The 20,505-nt window shown below is 36.9% G+C and overlaps 5 protein-coding genes and 1 pseudogene across 12 annotated transcripts; 2 read left to right on the top strand and 4 right to left on the bottom strand.

Annotated features, from left to right (window-relative positions):
- Nucleotides 1-1,192: 1,192 nt before the first annotated feature.
- On the bottom strand, nt 1,193-8,794 carry LOC107271495. The gene is made up of 21 exons (XM_015747553.2): nt 8,696-8,794; nt 6,279-6,499; nt 6,032-6,208; nt 5,814-5,965; nt 5,605-5,752; nt 5,381-5,521; nt 5,117-5,299; nt 4,889-5,035; nt 4,679-4,781; nt 4,451-4,521; nt 3,905-4,066; nt 3,665-3,834; nt 3,481-3,595; nt 3,258-3,404; nt 3,134-3,179; nt 2,971-3,067; nt 2,713-2,899; nt 2,512-2,644; nt 2,283-2,455; nt 2,169-2,201; nt 1,193-2,081 (listed from the first exon to the last, which is right to left on the bottom strand). The coding sequence occupies exons 2-21, from the start codon at nt 6,465-6,467 to the stop codon at nt 1,947-1,949; spliced, it is 2,709 nt and encodes a 902-aa protein (XP_015603039.1). The 5' UTR covers nt 6,468-6,499; nt 8,696-8,794; the 3' UTR covers nt 1,193-1,946.
- Nucleotides 7,394-8,688, bottom strand: LOC107271511 (annotated as a pseudogene).
- Nucleotides 8,795-8,818: 24 nt separating the features above from the next.
- On the top strand, nt 8,819-12,727 carry LOC107271503 (calpain-7). Of its 3 annotated transcripts, XM_015747585.2 has the most exons (13): nt 8,819-8,955; nt 9,041-9,341; nt 9,389-9,561; nt 9,631-9,832; nt 9,896-10,218; nt 10,289-10,421; nt 10,484-10,674; nt 10,770-10,997; nt 11,059-11,303; nt 11,381-11,589; nt 11,668-11,876; nt 11,969-12,204; nt 12,318-12,727. In XM_015747585.2, exons 2-13 carry the CDS (start codon nt 9,149-9,151, stop codon nt 12,460-12,462), a joined length of 2,487 nt encoding a protein of 828 aa, XP_015603071.1. In that variant the 5' UTR covers nt 8,819-8,955; nt 9,041-9,148; the 3' UTR covers nt 12,463-12,727. The 3 variants fall into 3 exon arrangements, 2 of the variants coding, with proteins under 2 accessions (XP_015603071.1, XP_015603072.1); XR_001538660.2 differs by having other exon boundaries at nt 8,877-9,341; nt 11,937-12,204; XM_015747586.2 differs by having other exon boundaries at nt 8,877-9,341; nt 9,398-9,561.
- Nucleotides 12,628-14,817, bottom strand: LOC107271507 (coiled-coil domain-containing protein 157-like). The gene is made up of 3 exons (XM_015747593.1): nt 13,311-14,817; nt 13,178-13,237; nt 12,628-13,097 (listed from the first exon to the last, which is right to left on the bottom strand). The coding sequence occupies exons 1-3, from the start codon at nt 14,493-14,495 to the stop codon at nt 12,753-12,755; spliced, it is 1,590 nt and encodes a 529-aa protein (XP_015603079.1). The 5' UTR covers nt 14,496-14,817; the 3' UTR covers nt 12,628-12,752.
- On the top strand, nt 14,745-16,186 carry LOC107271512 (PRKR-interacting protein 1 homolog). Of its 5 annotated transcripts, none has more exons than XM_015747622.2 (4): nt 14,745-14,844; nt 15,179-15,285; nt 15,364-15,543; nt 15,629-16,186. In XM_015747622.2, the coding sequence occupies exons 2-4, from the start codon at nt 15,181-15,183 to the stop codon at nt 16,028-16,030; spliced, it is 687 nt and encodes a 228-aa protein (XP_015603108.1). In that variant the 5' UTR covers nt 14,745-14,844; nt 15,179-15,180; the 3' UTR covers nt 16,031-16,186. The 5 variants fall into 5 exon arrangements, with proteins under 5 accessions (XP_015603108.1, XP_015603107.1, XP_015603112.1 ...); XM_015747621.2 differs by lacking the exon at nt 14,745-14,844 and adding an exon at nt 14,851-15,064; XM_015747625.2 differs by lacking the exon at nt 14,745-14,844 and adding an exon at nt 14,906-14,924.
- Nucleotides 16,031-20,441, bottom strand: LOC107271501 (HEAT repeat-containing protein 6). Of its 2 annotated transcripts, none has more exons than XM_015747565.2 (12): nt 20,140-20,441; nt 19,732-19,980; nt 19,423-19,659; nt 18,521-19,349; nt 18,153-18,445; nt 17,749-18,093; nt 17,440-17,687; nt 17,143-17,362; nt 16,998-17,075; nt 16,710-16,916; nt 16,531-16,647; nt 16,031-16,466 (listed from the first exon to the last, which is right to left on the bottom strand). In XM_015747565.2, exons 1-12 carry the CDS (start codon nt 20,311-20,313, stop codon nt 16,293-16,295), a joined length of 3,171 nt encoding a protein of 1,056 aa, XP_015603051.1. In that variant the 5' UTR covers nt 20,314-20,441; the 3' UTR covers nt 16,031-16,292. The 2 variants fall into 2 exon arrangements, with proteins under 2 accessions (XP_015603051.1, XP_015603052.1); XM_015747566.2 differs by having other exon boundaries at nt 19,732-20,023; nt 20,140-20,279.
- Nucleotides 20,442-20,505: the final 64 nt, after the last annotated feature.

The following is a 20,505-nucleotide window of genomic DNA, read 5'->3' as shown; positions in this document are numbered from 1 at the left end:
TTATAACGTGCATGTATATAGCTTGTGCTATAATGAAGACACAATAACGATTCCTTAACCGACACATTTTAATTTAGCGAACATCCTGTTTGCATTATGATTAGCATTGACAAAATTACGCATTTCCACCTGATATGATCAAACAAGCGATGCAGGCATGTATCGTGTGATTAAATATTATTTTCAATTTCGCAGGTTTTTACTCATAAATAAAATATCTTCCATCACATTTCCATTTTAATTTTACATATCATTGGTGACCTACGTCATTGGAGAATGACGACAATGCGGTTACTTAAAAACAATCAAACTCCACAATGAATACCAAAATTCCAATTGTCGACTTATGCAACCAAGTCTGAAGATATAATAAGGTTTAGACAGAAGAGAAATTTCCACAGATTTCTGCCAGACTTGATTCTCAATTGTTACAATAATTGACCCAAGTGTAAAAGAAGCTCGTGTATTTTATATTCCAGCCTCAGTGAACTTTTGCTTAAAATCTTTCCAGTTAAAACGTTATCAGTACAAAGCGCGTTCGCGCTTCAACAGATCTCAAAATAAATATTAACGAAACACATGAAAATTCTAATAAATCATCTGATAAAACGATATGCGAAGAACAGGCATGAGTAGTCAAAAATAAAAAAAGCCCTAAACAAGAACTAAATTAGATCCAATGTAGTTACAAAGGAATCGTGTAAGTTGAAAGAATGAGGGAAATACAGGCTAATGGTGACGTGTTATTTATTTCACATTTTTAAACATTCTCTCCATTTTTCCAGATAAACTTTGTCAGCTTGGAAAACTGAAAGGATCCACGTACGTTAGTTATAACGTTATTCCATCAAGCTATGTACCCCGATGACTCGACGCTGTGCGCTACGGTGATTTTCCGCTTTCGTTATTGCGATAGAAGAGAGAAGTCCGCTCTAAAATGACCCCTTCGCTGCCCTCGTCCTTTCCTGCCCTCATGAGCACAGTGGGGAGTTACTCACGTCATCCGATGACGTCATTCGCCACATTTATATACCTATATATGTACATCCACACATATTCATACTCTTCTCATAAATACTGACTCTCTCTCTTTGTCGCACTATGACTATACAGTATACATTCGTCTAACTCTCCTGAACGTATTATTGCATCTGGTCTGGCAACTAATATCTACTTTCAATAAAATAGTAGCTTAGCAATAACAATGTTTTATATTCAGCATGTAAAACTTGTACAGGTGCATAGTACGTTAGCAAGTAAATGTTTACAAGGGCCATTTTATTATGAGTTTCAATGCAAAAGAGTCCCTTGAATCGAATTTTCTAAATATAGAATGACTTTAGAATACAAAAAAAATACTGATTTGTGGGTAATAAAAAAAGGTTAATGTGATGAAATCGAATGATATATGTTATTGACGGTATCCAACGAATTTTTCAGTGTACTTTCTGGTCAGTCGTGGGAGAGCAGGATCGCACGATAAAATCGATCGCTTCGCTACGGGCAGGAACTACATGCACACGTACATTCTGGCTGACGTAATTTCGTACTGAATGACGTCATGCCAGTAAAATGACTCACGCGGATGTCAAGTAACGCATAAGGTGGACTGTACTGTCATACTACGAGTCGTCGAATACGTTGCGTTTTGATACGACAGCATTTTTTGTTCTTTTTATAATTTGGAGAAATGGTGCAAGCAAATCTCGAAGCTTTAATTTTTGTAGCGTTGGTCTGAGATACCAGGATACAGTTACAGGAAACAGATAACTTGGAATCCATAATGGTCTATTGGAAAATATTGCAGAGCGTCCTACCCCCTGTAATACCAATGCTGTAAAAGCTTTTGAGAAATTATCGCTCTAATGTATATCCATAAATTAGAGAAAAGACGTTATTTTAAGGTTTTGAAGAACGAAAAGAAACCAGACTCAATTAGTCTTCGTCTAACGATGTTCATTTCTTAGTAATAAATTTCCAATAGGTTTATCGCTGAGCTTATCGTGTTTGTATATATAGTTTCCGCGTAGAATCGTGGCCACTACTCGACCGTACAATTCCTTGCCTTCGTAGGGAGTTAACTGAAAGATCAATCAGAGTTCAGATGGGGCAGGTTAAAGAAAAAGAGGAATCATTAATGCTATCATAGCAGTAGTCAAAATGCGAACCTTGTTCTTGTGGAGAATCTCGGATTCTTTAATCTGCAAATAAGTGTAGTGTTTCTATAGACATTGAAATTTCTTATTCAATCTGCTTACGGCATTTTAATTAGATGTACATACCTTAATGATTTTTTCTGGATCCCACACGACGAAATCGGCATCCATACCTTCTTCAAGGCTACCCTTACGTTTATTTAAGGAGCAAAGTTCAGCGGGAACTCGTGTCAATAACCGTGAGACATCCTGTAAAGTCAATCCCTTCTCCTTGGCTCCAGTCCACATTAATGGGAGGCCTGTGTATGGCAATCTTATTGACTAATTCTTAAAAATAATCACCGTAAATACGTACCGAATTGTAATGATGAAATTCCGCCCCAAGCAGCAAGAAAGTCACCACATCTTTTTAATTCTGCTGTGCACGGTGAATGATCTGACACTACCATGTCCAAAGTACCGTCTTGCAGTCCTCTCCATAATTTATCCTTCAAATAAAGAACAAGCTTTATTCCATTGACCTATTGTTTCTTTTGGTAGGACTGTATGACCTTACTTGATTTGATTTTTCACGAATTGGTGGACAGCATTTGTACTCAGTTGCATTCTTCGGAACTTGTTCGGCAGAGAGATTCAAGTAATGATGACATGTTTCGACGGTTAACGGTGCCCCATTGTTTTTAGCATCTTTTATCAATGGTAGAGCGTCACTGGCTGACAAATGAACTATATGACAGCGTACCCTGAACATTACAATGTCATTTAATTTGTAGTAAATTACAACGATGACAGTTAATGTCTTCGTTATACTCACTTATATAATTTGCACAACGTGGAAACCGCTTTTATGGCATTGACCTCCATCTCGGCAGGTCGGGAACGAAGAAAGGTTTCATAAAGCATTGAATCACCTAGGAAAAAAAATATATTTTGCAAAATACTGAATTTTTTATGACAAAAGTAATCCATACACTTACCATTTGACACATCCACTGGTTTCGTCAACTCTGTTTCTGCGTGAAACTAAAATAAGATTTAAAAAATTGATATTCCCCAGGTTATAATCAACACATTGAAAAATTTGATCTACCCAGTATTTACCGCCAAAACAGAATTAGTTGCTTTTAATTCCTTCAATGCTTTTTCAACATCAGGAAGATCAACGTGAGGAAATTCATCTACTCCACTGGGGCACAAAAAACATTTGAAACCAACAACTCCAGCATTAACAAGCTCCCGAAGGTCTTTCTGACAAAGTAATTGATAATGAAAAAATGTAGTAAACCCTGCTGGCCCATTTTTAATTCACTGAAGATGTACTAACGTCATTTCCTGGTATCACGCCACCCCAGAATCCAACGTCCACGTATACTTTACCCTCTGCTTTGTTCGCCTTCACCCTTAAATTTTGTAGGGTAGTAGTAGGCGGTATGGAATTTCTAAAAATTAAAAAAAATCAATCAAATTCCAATTAACCATCCTCAAGAGTGATGTAAATTGAATCTTACAAAGGCATATCAACAATTGTCGTCACTCCACCGACAGCTGCAGCTTTCGTTGCAGTACGAAAACCTTCCCAGTCGGTACGACCTGGCTCGTTCACATGAACGTGGGAGTCGATCACACCAGGCATTAAGACTGATGAAGCAAAATCTTCAACCAATGCATCAGGATATTCCTGTGGGATGAGATCAACATCAACTCAATAACGAGTAGCTTTATCAGATATTTCTTATTCTTTTACTCACTTCCAGTAGAGCCTGAATCTCATGTCGCCCTAACCCACGCACAATTTTATATATCTTTTCATCCCGAACGATCAAACCAGCTGGTTCCACGTTATCAGGAAATACAACTCTTTTGCTCAAGAATATTTTTATTGTACTATTACTCATGTCGAGTCTATTAAGTTACACGTTTACTCGAAACAGTCTGAAAAACCACTGCGGGACTACAAGCTTAGTAAATTACTGTAATCTTTGTATATAGTACAAAGGTTGAACTGAGTTATCTCCTACTATCGAATCGCTCTTACAACATTGCTGCATATAATTAAAGATAAAAAAGCTATTTGAAATTGGAAAAATTAATAAATACAAATTTTAAAATATTTTACTATCTCTATAAATATATTTTACTCGAAAATATAATTTTGATGACACATCTAGTGAATTAAGTGGTAGCGTAATACAGTAAACTAGAGAGGATTTTAAGAGGAATAGGTGTACATTTTATAGACTTAAAATATCCCACTTATATGTATATACGTGAGGCCTTGTCAGTTTTATTTAAACAGTATAACCGGGAAACTTGGCAAGCATGGGTTCTCCAAGATCAATAAGAAAGTAGATTGTGCCAGCGAGGCCTGCAACATTATGTACAGAAGATTGGATGATTACACGATTTAATGAATTGGAAGTTACACACTTAACGGATTAACGTGGCGTAATAATCGCGCCGTTGAGCATGAGACATTCACTTCAGTTTCTAAAAGCATTCAAATTCGCTAAATTCAAACTCACCTTCGAACAGGGAAAATGGTCTGTCAGGTATACGATTTTGATGAGTTCCATAATCCATACACCATTCAGCAAATTTGCAGGCTCTGTATAGATGCTTTGTATCCTAAAGGTCATTTATTTATAAATTTGATTACGCAAGTTAGAATTGTTTCAGGCAACTGTACTTATCGCTATCTCACAGATGTATCAAAATAAACGATAAATTGTTACCTTAGTCTCTTGAAAGAGATACAAAAATGTATAAGCATTTCCAGAAACGCCGTGGCATAATCCGTATCCTTTTTTTAGTAATCCACGCAACCAAATGACTTCACCACATTGAACGGCTGTATCCAGATATTTTTTATCTTGAAATACCTGAATTACATATAAGTTTTATCAATGTAGATGCTCAATATGATAATCATAGTCATGCAATCTCAATTTAAAAAATTTTACCTTGTACGCGAGACAAAATAACATGGTCATGGAAGGTGCACCGTGACACCAATGAACTAATTTATCAGACTGGCTACCAACGGATGATGGAAAATTGCCAGATGGATATTTCAGTTTTATCAGGTACCGTAAAGCTGGTTGAATTACATCTGATAGCTGTGACTGAGTTAAGTATTCTCGAGCCTGAAATATTTGAATGTAATAAATCACTCCGGCAGGATTGTTTTTTATTGCAGATTCAATTAATCTATTTACGCCACGTACTTGCAACAGAATGTACAAAATTCCAGCTAACCCATGAGCACCGCCAAGGTATTCTTTGTCGTACCAAGAATACATTATAGGAGATTCGCATCTTGTCGCTGCAGAATATTTCCTGCCTGATTTGATGATAGATGCAATTACCTAAGAATAAGGGATAATCGGTCGCACTTTCTAGACTCGTAAAAGTCTCCATCTTAGTTTTCTATGAATACACAGCTGTGTACCTTCCTAATAAAATCGCCGTCGAACGGAGCAGGAGAAATATGCGAGTTTACGTATAAAATCGTAAAGAGATAACCAGATCTGCCGTAAAGCAATTCATCTGGCAAATCGCTATCATCCTCTAATACGTATTTCGACATGGATCTTAATCTGCAATCAAATATAATTTCAGACATATCCATACCAGTAAGTTTTATTGTGATAAACTGACCTCTCAATTAGATTCTTCGATTCTTCCCGATCAAAGTGCAAATGATTGATCACTGCTCCAAGAGCAAGTGGCCCTGCGATTCCGGTAAGGAACGTAACGTGTCTTTTGCCTTTTGCTTTTTCCAAACTTCCACGAATCAATTTTGCAGCTCTCTGAAAGTATATCAAATATTAGGATATTCTCAAGTATACATATAGAAGATATATAATTATGATTACCATGATGTAAGCATCTTCATGAAAATATTTTCCATAATGATAAAACAAGTATGCTATTCCTGTTACTCCAGTATAAATGGAGTAATCATCGAAACTCCAGTGTTTTTCATTCCTTTCCAACATCTGCATCAAAACTTTGATGTTCGATGTAAGTTCTTCTTTGAAAGTATCTTGGATCTGATATAAATAAATATAAAAGTACAATCAATGAACGCCGTTGAAACTTTAAGACTTATAGAATACTTACTATGTTCTTATCTTTGTCAACGATACTATTGTGTTTTGTACTGGAGTAATCGTCATAGGGATTGGCATAATGCCTAGAGCTTTCCGTCGAGGAAGTCGAGGATGATCCTGTTGAACTCATTTTTAAAGAAATCCTGGAAGCGCGCAAGTAGAAAATTTGTCTGTTCAAAGAACGAAAAAGAAAATTCATGTCATTCAATTATTCTTGATGTATGATAATTTCTAAAAGAAAAAGAATTCTTTATGAACTGTACTTCCATTCGTATCATTCTGGGGGATACAGTATGCTTAAACGACGAAAATGAATATGATTTATTACAAAAACTTTGATAACGCAATTGACTTTTATAGGCAACTCTCAATCGTAATTATAAGCCAACGATAATTCAACGTCTTAAATGGAATCAGTCGATATGTACGAGAAACGCAGAAATCTTTTATGGGACAATAACGACAGCAAAGAGAACAGCCAGAGGATAAATTGTGAAAGAAAATAAAAGTCAGAAAGAGTGATACTGTGAATTCCTCTAGAATGCTCATTAAGTGCTTTTGCATTCTTCATTTATTGTATCATTATTGCAATGGACTGGAGTCACTCAGCGACGAATATGATGACTCCATCACCTACGGAGAAGTCGTTCAAGGATGGCATCAACTGAACGAAGTTCATCATGTTCTAAAGGAAGAACGACCATTCTCAAATGTCAATCTTGACGTTTACGAGCAACTAACATTTAATTGGCCAACTGATGCTAATTCTGATAATAGTGAAATCACTTTTCTGAAATGCACCAACCGCACCCCTTGCGCAGCCAAAATTGTGATGCATGTCACCGAGGGAGGAGTTGGTGCAAGCACATTTACACTGCATGTTATGTTCACACCAACGGGTCTCCAAGAGGAAGGAACTTGGATAATATTATGTCACATCTATACATCTAAATATTATAAATATCCAAACCAGCAAAAAGTCCCACCCTCTCAAGAAAATTCTAAAAATCTTATGGATATTGATTTAATATCGAATATTACTGTAGAATATCGAAGTATAGATAAATAGAGAAATGTTTAAAAAGTTTATCCAAGTAATTGTTCTTCCTTATAGGATTTATTCATAGGAGTAGTACGATGCAGGATAATTTACAGTTGTTCAGCCAATATATCTGCGAAGTGCGCGGTTACGATTTCCTTCCATTGCATTGGTCATTAGTGTGATGACCAGGGCTGATGATATCCGGTAAGCAAATCTAATGATACCGACGTTAAGGTCTTGTGCGAAGAATCCAGTAGTAGTATTATTTTTGCCAATTGTGTTGATTGCACTCTGGACATATCTATCTGGAGTAGGTACCAGGTATCCTTTCGGAGGAGAGTCTGCTGTGTGATTTGTAACACTAACAGGCAAGAGACATTGGATTATGATGCCACGTTTACCATATTCAACACTTAAGTCTCTGCTGAATTTTAGTACGTAAGCTTTGGTTGCAGCAAAGACAGTTAACAGAGGACTTGGCATTACAGCTGTAGAAGAAGCTACATTCACGATTACACCACGTCCACGTACGACCATTTGTGGTAAGAGGATACGGCACATATTTGTCACAACGACTACATTGCATTGGATTATGTTCATGTAGATTTTCTCCTTGTGCGGCAAGTCCAGAAAGTATTCAGGATGTGGATAACTCATACCTAGACTATTGACCAGGATCCCAATTTCCAGACCAAACATTTCTTTCTCTATAGCACTATATGCTTCCAACCCTCTCGCCAAGTCTAGTTCAATCAATTTAGTCTTGACATTATATGAAGATTCTATGTTATTAGCAATGGCATCTAATTCTTGAATGTTAGGACTTATTAGGACAACATTCAGTCCCAGCTTTGCAAGTGCCTCTGCATAAGCTTTGCCGATACCATGAGTGCAGCCGGTTACCACACCCCATTTTCCCATGGAGTATAGGTCGATAGACATGCGAGAACTGAAAAATGTCTTGTACAATCTGTAGATAATGTTCTTTGACAAGCAACATCCCCAATATACTATTGCAAAATAACCAATCTTCTCAACAAGGGGCATATTATTTCAAGTCAATCCCAGCATCCGATAGACTCACATGATGTTAACAGAAATTAAGATAAACAGAGCTGTTTCTACTGCCGTTTTTGAAGCATACTTTCCGTAATCTAACGTATTAGACACCCAACATCCGTATTTGTGACATGCCAATTTACATTCTAAGATATTGTCTGTCGAATTTGACAAGCTACATAAATAGTTGAAAGGACTGATTTCATTGTTGACAAGAGACGTGTAAAAATATGAATAATTTCTTTTAATCTTGTTAGGATAAGTCAATAGCATTGTCTTCAGACTATTCAGGAATTTCATAAGTGACATAATAAATATTGACATACCAATATCTGGTTAAACGATGAATCTAATCGCAATTCTAGCCGGATTGTTTACACATATACATTAGCGGTTCTTCAAATTTATGACAGTCGTAATAAGATAGAATAAAGCATTGGGCAACCATATACTAGAAGTTCCATCCGGTGTTATAAAATCTGTTGTGCAGCATATGGTAACATTGAGGTCAAATGATCGTATTTTGTAACGCAGAGTTTATGGCACAACGTCAGCTGCCTCTTTTTATCCATTTAACTCGTTAAATGTACGTTTCTTTGCTCCAAGACAAAACTATTTGCATCCTTGTAGTACTTGTAATGTAACGTTATTCAATATGCACTTTATTGCAGAATCGTATCTTTTGTATAATCTGTCAAAAGCGCATCTAGTCAAAAATATAATCCTAGTGTTGTATGAGTCATGACACTTCATGATAATTTGTGAAATTAGTGTCAAAAATGGGTCAGCCTTTGGATGATGCTTTAAACGCAGCACGACGAGCTGTGCAGTTTGACACTGATAAACAATACAAGCAAGCATTGTATTATTATGGAGTGGCTAGACAATTTCTTAGTAGAGTATCTCCGAACTCTTTACTGGCCCAAAAAGCTGAGGAGTACCAAAATCGAATTGCTGCCATTCAACAACTTAGTGAGTATTCTTCTAATATCATGCAAGTCGGATTAATAAAAATTAAGTTCTTACAGTTGCGGAGGAAGAAGAGAGGAAATGCAAGTCTGTTAACTTAAAAGAAACTGAATTACAAAGATGTAAATTTCTCATGAGTCAGGCACTGGATGCTGATGAAGCAGGTTGTAAAGACATTGCCATAAATCTTTATACGGATGCAGCTGAGCTTGGATTAAATGCGGTAAAAAGCAATAAATCTTGTAAGCAATAATTATAATATATTTAAACAACAGTCTTTATTCTCCTTTAGAAAACATCTGATCCTGAGGTGAAAGCTAAATTAACAAATCTTATTCGTCATGCTGTCGAAAGAGCAGAGTCTCTAAAAGGTATAAAGTCACCTCAAGCTACTAACAATGTTAAATTAAATGACATACCAAACTTGCCATCAGTACCTGAGACAAGTTTACCAAGTCCTACGATATCTGTACAGTCAACATTTGTAGAACCAGGTATAGAAAACAGCTTAAACTAATCTTATATTGTATCCCAATTGAAAACTCACTTCTTTATAGAAAAACCAACGAGACCACAATTGCATCGCGGCAGCAGTGCCCATTTACGTGTTACTGGTGGTAACAGTGGTTACACCGAGGAAGAAAAACGCGTGCTACTACACAGTTCTCACATAAATAACAATGAATTCGTGCCTTTCATGAGCGTCGATCTTACTGAGAAATTTCAATACGCAATTCCATTTACGGACAAAGATGGACTGTTAGAATTAGCACCAAAACAAAAGCCTGATTTCGCACGGTGGAGTCGGCCAGAGGAATTATTCTCCGAGCCAAAAATGGTTATGGGGAACCACGTGGATTACTACAGTATCAAGCAAACGGTTAGTCAATATAAATGCCCATAAAAAATCAGGCTTCGTGCTATAAAAAAGCTTCTATATAATTTTTCAGGTAGTCTCAGATTGCTCCTTCGTTGCATCATTGGCTGTGAGTGCTCAATACGAGAAGAAGTTTGGTCGTAGACTAGTTACTTCCATTATTTATCCAAAGAATAGGAAGAAAGAACCAATGTACAATCCATTTGGTAAGAGCAATTTTAAAAAGTAAAAAAATTTACAATAATCGATAATCTTTCACTTGGCATAGGAAAGTACATGGTGAAGCTACACGTCAATGGTATACCACGAAAAGTAATAATAGACGATCAGTTGCCAGTGAGTCGTTACAACCAATTGCTCTGTTCCTACTCTAGCAATCGTGGTGAACTTTGGATATCCTTGCTCGAGAAGGCATACATGAAAGTCATGGGAGGTTATGACTTTCCAGGTTCCAACAGTGTAAGTTCTCCCACCCAGCCTTAGCGATCTTTTTATTCAAAAATATGACACTGACTAAAACTCTAGTAGGACCACTAAGATTCTTTCATTCCCAGAATATCGATCTGCATGCTCTAACTGGATGGATACCAGAAAGATGGGCGATAAGACCAAACGAGCCTGATTTCAATAAAGACAGCCTCTTTGATACGCTTTTATTACGATTGCATAAGGGTGATGTTCTTGTTACGGTAGCCACTGGTGAACTATCCGACGCCGACGCCGAGCGTACCGGCCTGGTACCGACGCATGCTTATGCGGTTCTAGATGTCCGAAACGTAGACGTAAGTATTTCTATACCTTCTATAATTTTTTTGTTTGTTAACTATCACTTTGCTTTTACAGGGAGAGAGACTTTTACAATTAAAAAATCCTTGGTCCCATCTAAGATGGCGAGGAAATTATTCAGAGCTTGATACTAGCCATTGGACTCCAGAATTGAAACAGGCCTTGAATTATGATCCAGATTCCGCATCGCAATTTGACAATGGAATCTTTTGGATCGATTATAACAGTATATGTCGTTATTTCGATGTCTTTTATCTAAATTGGAATCCTGGATTATTCAATTACACATACTGTATACATCAGTGAGTTCATAAGGATATGAGCTTAATTGACAATTATGCATGCGACCATTACATCCATTATAAATTCTGAATTTCAGAAAGTGGAACGCAGGAATGGGTCCTGTTAAGGATGCATATAATATTGGAGACAATCCACAATTTTCGTTGGAAGTGCAACCGGATGTCTCGGGTGCAATATGGATTCTACTCACTAGACACATAACGGATATAGCAGATTTCCGACAAAATCAGGAATACATAACGATTCTGGTTTATAAAAATGATGGAAAACGCGTATATTATCCACGTCAGTCAACTCATCTATTATATCTGACAATTATAAATTCCTGTGATTTTCTTTATCATAATTATTCATTTCTTCTAGACGATCCACCGCCTTATATCGATGGCGTGCGAATAAATAGTCCTCACTATCTTTGCAAAATAAAACTCGGGCCAGGAAGTGCCTCGCGTTATACTCTAGTCGTGTCTCAGTACGAGAAAACAAACACAATTTATTACACTTTGCGGGCGTACGGAACTTGTGTCTTCACGTTACGAAAAATGGCTGAGCCGTATAAATATGAAAAAGAGGTAAAACTGTTGTAATCGTGATATTTAAATAATTGTTAATATTTTTATTCTTTCAAAAAGTATACGAATAATACCAGTAAGACTTCCCGAAGGTCACCGACGGACAGTGGAAAGGAATCACTGCTGGTGGATGTGGAAATCATCCTGAGACTTATCCAAATAATCCACGTTATCAATTAATCCTCGAGAGTCCAAATAACAATAATTGTCTACTTATAATACTAAAGGGTCCCAAGCAGTATCAAATTGGTTTTGAATTAATTACTATGCAGCTAAACGATCCGGAAGTATCAAATGCTTTCAAAACCAAGTCATCCGGACCTTTTCGGTAAATACTGTAATATGTTTGTGTATAAGAACAATAATTAATTTATGTTTTTATACGTTAATGGTTATCCTTTAGTGTTTGTACGAAATTCACTATTTATACAAAATTTTCAGGCCTGGTTTTGTACAGCTTGAACTGGAAAATGTGCCTGCTGGAACATACGATATTGTTCCTTCAACATTCCTACCCGGACAGGAAGGACCATTTTTCTTGACCTGCAAGGCGTCTTGTAAAATACTGCTCACTCGCGTACACTAACGGAATACAGAATGGAGTAATTTTTTGCACAAAGCCGGCTTTAGCAACAATAATCACTTGTAATTATTCTCGGTGATGCAACAGAAATATCCGGTTGATAACGGACCGTGCGATAACATCGTTACGGCCAATTGATCGGGACATTACTAATTAAATTTTCTGTAATTGCCTAATTATAGCTGTTGAATTTTTTTAATTATTCATAATACCATGAAAGTATATTCTACGAGCACGTAGAAATAATTGCAATAAAGTTCTTTTTAGACTTTACATATATTACTATGAACACTTCAGGCCACCGAGCCGGCTATATTTTGTGAAGACGTGGGAGTCATTTGTCTTGTGTCGTAATGGGAAGCTGGTTGAGCAGATCTAATTGCTTGTAAATACTGTTCTTCCTTGAAGTTTTCAAGCTTCAAGCGTAATTCGTTAAGACCAATTTGCACAGGATCGAGGAAGTTTCTACTCTTTGACAGGACTTCTGCGATCGACTCTAATAATACTGGATCAAGTGGTGGTGGTGATGGTAGATCAGCCGATATTCTACTGGAAGCTCCACTATCGCCATAGCCCTCATCGATACTTCCTTCCAATATCTTGCTTACAGACATTGACTTTAATTGATCCTTAAGATCCTGGATGAAAATACAATCATATTAGATATCGAGCTGACTATTGATATACTCTATAAGGCATCTAGTGAAAATTTAATCACCTTGTTTCTTTCCAATGCACGTTTAAGACACTCTCGTATCGAGGCATCTGTTTCCGTTTTCTAAGGAAAAAAATTGAATATTTTTATTTGATAGCGAATCTTTATGTCGCAAAATTATCTAGTATTATCGTACCGCGTCGTGGAGTTGATGCTTCATTCGTTCTCGACGAAGTTGATTTTCAAGAGACTTCGCCTTGTGCTTGGCTTCCCGTAGCTTTTTAAAAAGAGAACTATTGGCTGCGAACGACAAACTTTTCAAACGTTTATTTTCGTTTTTAATCTCCTGCATGGCAGTGAGCTCTAACTCGAGTTCTGAATTTCGGGTCTTCAATAGTTTATGCTGAGCAAGCATTTTATTCAGCTGTGACCGCAACTGTATTATCGCCTGCTCCACTTGTCCCTGTTCTTGCTTAGACGTTAACAAGGTTGCTTGCAAAATATCTTTCTCTGCTCTCAGTTTCTGCATTTCGAATCGAGATTCACTCAAGTGTAGGGTGATTTCATTTTTATCTGCTTCATACTTTTGTATACTCTCCTCCATTGAAGATATGAACATACGATGCTTGCTTAAAGCATTTTCTACTGAAGTCTTTTCCACTTGACAACTTAATAATTGTTGCTCCGTTGCCTTCAGTTTTGCTTTAGTATCACGCAGCTCTTCTTCTGTGGCTTCCAATTTGGTAGACAAATCAGGTGAAGCTTGCATCATTGGTATCATTCCTGTAGGCACGCTACTTGGTTTACTTTTACCTTGTAATACATAGAGTTTCTCTTCAAATTCATGCTTTTGATTTTTAAACTTTTGTACAAGTTCAGAATAATCTACATTCAATTGATTGCATTGTGCCGTTAAATTCAATACTGTTTGCTGTCTATACCTAGCAATTCCTTGATAAGTATCTATTTCAGATTGCAAAGACTTTCTCATAGCTTGCAGCTCGTGCAGTTGTCCCTGATACCATTTTGTGGAATTCTCAGCAATTGTACAGCGACTATTGGCATCCTTTATAGCATTCTGCAGCTTCTGACGTTCTTGTAGTGCAGCCTGAGCCTCTATATAAAGTTCGGTGATCTTATCTTTGAGGCCCTGATTTGCTGCTATCTTTGCATTGAGTTCTATTCGAACGTTTTCCAGATCAACTCGTAGCCTTTCATTATCCAGCTCCAGAGAGGCTACACGTTTTGAGAGTTCTACACTGGAGGTATCAGGTGTGGACACGTGCCGCAAGCGAAACTCATCCGTAATCAATTGTAAAGAATCTGTAGAAGTGATCGAGTCCAGCTCGTACCTGGAGGAGTCTGAGAAATTGTCCATCATTGAATAGCACAATATTAACAGATGGATTTAGAGTCTCAGACTAACAAACTCGACACGTAAAATCCTTCTGTCCTTTCTGTTTTCTTGTAAAAAAGATCTGACCTACAACAACCACCTGCCATTCTCCAAGCAGAGAGAAACTTCTTAAGCATATATCGTCACCATAAATGAATATATCTCTTCATTACGTGAATATAACAATGTTAATTTAGACAACAATATGAGGCATTCGTTTAACTTTTTATAAACGTAAACGTCACTATCCGAAAATATCGTGAAACGCCCCAAAAGTGCGAATAACTAAACGGAGCAGCAATCTCTGCGCAAATTGATGTTTTATATTCTAAACGTTGGTACCTCTGAAGAATTAGTATCAATATACAAAATCATATCACAAATATCTTCTCTGTTTCTCGCCTTCATGTCACGGTACCAGTTTGTACGGATTCCCGGAGATTTAATTAATTAGGATACTTTCAAATAAGAAAGATCACTTGCGCAAGTCCATTTTTTTTAGTTCTTATTCGTCTCCACTCGTACTGTAGCGAAATTCGCTTGTCTATTCTCCGGTTAATACATATAACCTAATTTATGTTTTAATGTTTTCTTGAACAACAAAAACTTGAATAAAAGTGTAATCAATCATTTTCACGTTTAATTTAAGTTTTTTTTATTCCGGGTAGACATGTCGGACAATAAAAAAGAAAATAAGGATCAGGATAAACCATTCGTGGCAAAAAGTGCAGTTGATCTTCAAAGATTGAAGCTCATGAAACTTATGAAAAATCCTGTAAGCTAGCTTTATAAAAATTCAAACTCACGTTCGTCTGCCTAAGATTTCCTTGTTGAATATTCTTATCTTCTACAGGAGAAGCCAGTTTTATTGCCAGAGCGTCCAAAGTCGAAGAATACACCGAGCGTCCCGGAATTCGTGAGGAATGTTATGGGAAGCAGTGCCGGCGCCGGCAGCGGCGAATTTCACGTCTACAGGCATCTTCGTCGTAAGGAATATTCACGACAAAAATTTATACAAGAAAAGGGTCGAAAGGTACTTAAACACTTTTTGATGATCTGGTTAAAAGCTCAACACATCGTGGAATACGTTAAAAATGAAATTCGTTATATATTGCTAGGAACTCATGGATGAGGAGTACCACAGGAAATTAGAAGAAAATAAAAGAAAATGTGAGGAATTGACAGCAAAGAGACGTGCAAAGAGGCTGAAGAAGAAACAGAAGTCTAAGCAGAAAAAGAAGCTCAAACCAGAGGACAAATCGAAAGATGTTCAAAGTAACCAGAATGAACAGACTGATACAGAGGAAGACTCTGAAGATGAAAGAAAAGATACGGAAGATGAAAAGGATGACTCAAATACAGTAACAAAAGATTGTAGTGAGAAAAAAGTAGATGACAATGATAAAAGTAATGAACTCAATACTGATGAGACAGAAGCATCAAAATCTAATACCGAAGAAGTCTGTGATAATGAAAGTAAAAAAATTGATAACGAAGGTGAAAGTAATGATGACACGTGATAGCATATAAAATCTTTTCATATAATTACAATTACTATACATTTAAAAAGCATCAACGCTACATTGACATGTACGAGTACTCAAGATTGCTATACATTGTGAATTTAGTGAAGAAACATATTTATATGATAAACGTGAGTAAAATTATTATAACAATTCCTATTTCATTTATTCTATTCAAAGTTAACTAGCACCTTGTTTCTTAAAAAAAATATAAAAATTGAAAATATGGCAATTCATTGACTTTTCAAAGTGGTGCTCATTAACACAAGTGCGACGTCGCACTTAAATTATCATATTGATCCGACCTTTCGAATAATTCTGCCAATGAACTTGCTGTTTGTCGCTCCACAGAGTTCAATGCGCTTTGCGCGTACTTCCTTAGTTGCATTTTTGCTTTCATCAAATCTCCTGATTTTTCAGGCAGAATCCGTTCCTAAATATACAACACATAAGACATATTTGTTCTGTAATATTTGTCTCTGGTAATTCCGACCTACCTGGAACGGTTTCATGTAAATTGCGATATCTTCTATGTGGTCACCAACTTCTGTCCAAATATTAGAAATTTCAGACATATCGGTGCGTAGAATTAAATGAGCAAACGTAAGGCACAGCTGAAAGATTGACAAAATTAAAATTGTACATAATAGTGATAAAAGCAAGTGCAAATACATACTTGCTGCACAAGTGCATCCTGATGAGGATACTCAACGTATCTAGGCACATGTTGCGAATTTTCAAAGGCTAAAATAATACTCTTCCAAACTGTAAATGTATGCTTTTCATAAGTGTCACATACGGAAAGTGCCCACGCGGCGTTAGTTCGCACTTTGAAATTTGGACTATGGCAAATAAGATTGCACAACGCTGGAAATACCTGATCCTTTAAAAAAGAAAACCAATGAGTCACTTAAAAATTATACAAAATATACTAAAACTCTACAAAAATAATTTAGATGCATACCCTCCAGGATTGGGGTAGAATCCGATCAGGATTTTCACTAAGAACAAATCCCAAGGCGCGACAAGCATTCCACCGTACCTGATAATAAAAACTGTTTTTAGGATACTTTCAAAATGACAGTAATCCACTCTAAATTAATAATTACCTTCATATCATTCCCTAATGTAGCACAACTGATAAGGGCATCTAATCCTGACGTGGTATCTTGTAAAATCTGTGAATCTGGACACAAATGCAATATGCATCCCAATGCTCTCACTGCATTACACTTGACCTTATCGCTATCCTTAGCCGCCTTTACACTGGCCTGGTACAGTTTAGGCAAAACAGTCTCCGCAGGTATTTGCTCTACCTCCTTATTATCTCTTTAATTAATAATAGACACTGAGGCTTTCAATAATTCAAAATAAAATTATACAATCCGTGCAAACAGATAACTTACTCTTGCCTAACTAAGCAGTCACATAAATTCGCAAGCGTCCATGCAGCTTTAACACGGACTCCAAGATTTTTGTCATCTAAACCAGTGCAAACGATATCCGCCAAATCCATAAGAAATCCAGTGTCGTCTTCAAGGGTTGGTAGAGTTACGAGCATGCCCAGTGCTCGTAGAGCAGCTGCCCTTACTGCACTCTCTTCGTCGCGAACCGTACCGAATAGTATAGTGATCACTAATATACTCTGTTGTCTCTGTAGTTAAATTATTTGTTACCTTTTTTTATAAAAATTTAAATTAAAAATGTAGTCTTACCGATAATTCTGCAAACATTTTTGAACCTATATTTCCTAGACAATCGCAAGCAACTTCTCTCAAAGAGGTTTGCTCATGCTGAATCAAGGAAATGACAGGCTCGAAGACAATATTCCAGAAAGGAACTAGATTAGTATCATTGTCTATCTGCGAATTTCCTAGACAACCAGCAATGGTTTCAATAACTTTGCAAGCTTGCAAGGATATCTGTGTATCAGCATCGCGGGTCGATCTGACTAACGCCGTGGCAACGACTCCCAAGTGGCTAAATACAATATTTCGAACATTAAATGCCAGAACACCGATAAGCTTCAAAGACTGAAGCCGCACAGGAATATTTGCTGTCTGAAAGAAACGTTTTCTTAATATTCCTTTATAAAGAATTGACCTCGAAGATTACATACCTCGTTTGAAACATTCTTGAGACAAATATTAAGCAGAGAACTGATTTTTCTGTCCTGAAGATTCACATCGGAACAGTTGTATTCTGCTTCACTGTCTTCATAATTTATAACTTCAAATTCTACTTCCTCCTCTGTGTCAATGTCACTAGTTGCACTGATATTTGTACAAGGAAATTCACTGTCTGTACCAGTCCTAGTTTGTTTGGCAAGAATAGATAATATTTCAGGAGTGATAGGGTCTGATGATGACAATGCTTCGAAAACTGACAAAGCTTGAACCCTCACAGTGGGATCTGAAAAAGAAAAACAATCTTTATATGGGTTCCTAGGAAATATTAAAGTTGCCAAGTATCGGAACAACACCAGACCTTTATGAAGTATCTGCGGTCTACAATTTCTTGTGAGTTTAGTAGCCAGTCCAGTCTTAAGTCTTGCGTAGGGTGTACATTGTGCCAGTGCGGCAGCACATTTTAGAGCTTGTGTTAGAACAGCCACGTTTTTTTCGGTGCTCAAGAGCAACGAGATAGCGAAATGCAAATCACGAATCATTGCACCAACAGTACCAAAGAAAGTAATGAAAGAGGAATGTTCGACATCTTCTGCGTGAACGAGAAAGAGTCGCGCACCTAGTAAAAGTTCTATGATGGTACTGAGTGCTTTTTGTCGAATTTTCGAAACTGGTTCTCTTAATATACATTTTGACAGGACGCGTGCATCGTTTCTCGAACCATTGGCTACTATTTGGGACCAGTAACCAAACATTTCGCGACTCGGTGTATTTTGCACTATTGTATACAGCAAGTGCACAGTTTCTGCACGAACTTTTGCCTCTACCTGAGCGGCATTGAAGGTTTCAGTATCCGAGGTATCCGAATCGCTTGATTGCCTCATTGCTTTGCAGTCAGCGAAAGCGCTATTTGACTTTTCTATATTATTATTGCTCTTTTTTGATTGCGGTCTTCGGGATTTTGTTTTATGAGTACCGAAATTTCGCTCTCGTGGTATAGCGTGCACTGGTTCAGGAAGGTTCATTGCCGCTGGTCGAAGTATTCGTGGTTGCATAGGTAAATAGCCTTTTATGCCATGGAATAAAAAGGACTGTATTACTCCTAAGACTTCGCCTATCACGTCTGGACCGTTGGATACTGTGCTATCCGATATGACGACTCGAAGAATTCTTAGACAAGAACTTACGATCTGAGAATAGTGAAGATTTTAATATTTATATGACGAATATGAAAAATCAATAATTAAAATATTGTTTATTTACCCTATTGTAAAATTGCTTGTCTTGATTCTCATAAGACAGTGTTGAAATGACATTTAGAGCAATGTCTTTTATTATGAGCATAAATTCATGTGGAATACTAGCACTACTAGTTTCCTTATTCAGTAGAAGAGCCTCAATGCAATATATTGCAAGGCAATTTGTTTCGCAACATTTGCCACCTTCAAAGTTTAAATGCTTTCGCAAAAGACCCTTATCGCCTAATAAATTTCGCAGATCCTAAAAACGGTTTTAGTCATTGATGGTTCGTAAATAAATATGAAAAATCATGAGCAATTTAACAAAATTTACTTGGTTTATGGTATCAAATGGTCCAGTACTGAGAAGATTCTCTAAAGCAAGAAGGATATCCTTGTGAGCATCTTGTTCAGAAAATTCTAAAGCTTCCGATAGCCATCTTTTGCACACTGAATATGTGCGGCCTTGTAATCTGACACCACCTTTAACCAGGTTAACAAGAACCTGACAGTTACTTTTAACCAGTAAAGTTTCTAAGGGTTGTATGAGGGTGCACAGCTGATTAACCAGAAGCATAGCAGCCTAAACAAGAAATATTTTAAAATAAAATAAGCGCTCCATATTTCTGTAATATCAAGAAGAGTACACACTCCATTATACATGCTTTATAATTATATGTCATGAAGTAAATTTTTATACAATCTGATAAACATTTTCATATGAATCATACAGGTTACTCACATCACTATCAGATACGATTGGAGTCCTGTAGTCGATTCCATTTAATTCACTCAGATAAGTCTGTATCGTTTTCTTATCACAAACCCTATCATCAGTCGCGTTAAGTAACTTTTTTGTGATCATCGTAAATTTAGCTGCTGCATCATTTACTGACGTATTCGGCAAAGAAGCCATGATTATTTAGCTGTCAGAATATTGAGATAAAATATTCAGAGCACATGGCCATAGATCAGAAAGCAAGATTTAGGCCATCTACCCTTGAAAGTTTAGAAACAGGTATTCTAATTCTGCAATGCATCATGGGAAATATGTGTCAGGCAGAGGCGCCTCCACCAGTATGTCTAACGTACTATCAGAGTTTCATGG

Source organism: Cephus cinctus, unplaced genomic scaffold, assembly GCF_000341935.2.
Source record: "Cephus cinctus unplaced genomic scaffold, Ccin1 Ccin1_scaffold0997, whole genome shotgun sequence".
Lineage (NCBI taxonomy): Eukaryota > Metazoa > Arthropoda > Insecta > Hymenoptera > Cephidae > Cephus > Cephus cinctus.
This window is presented reverse-complemented; position numbering and strand designations above follow the sequence as displayed.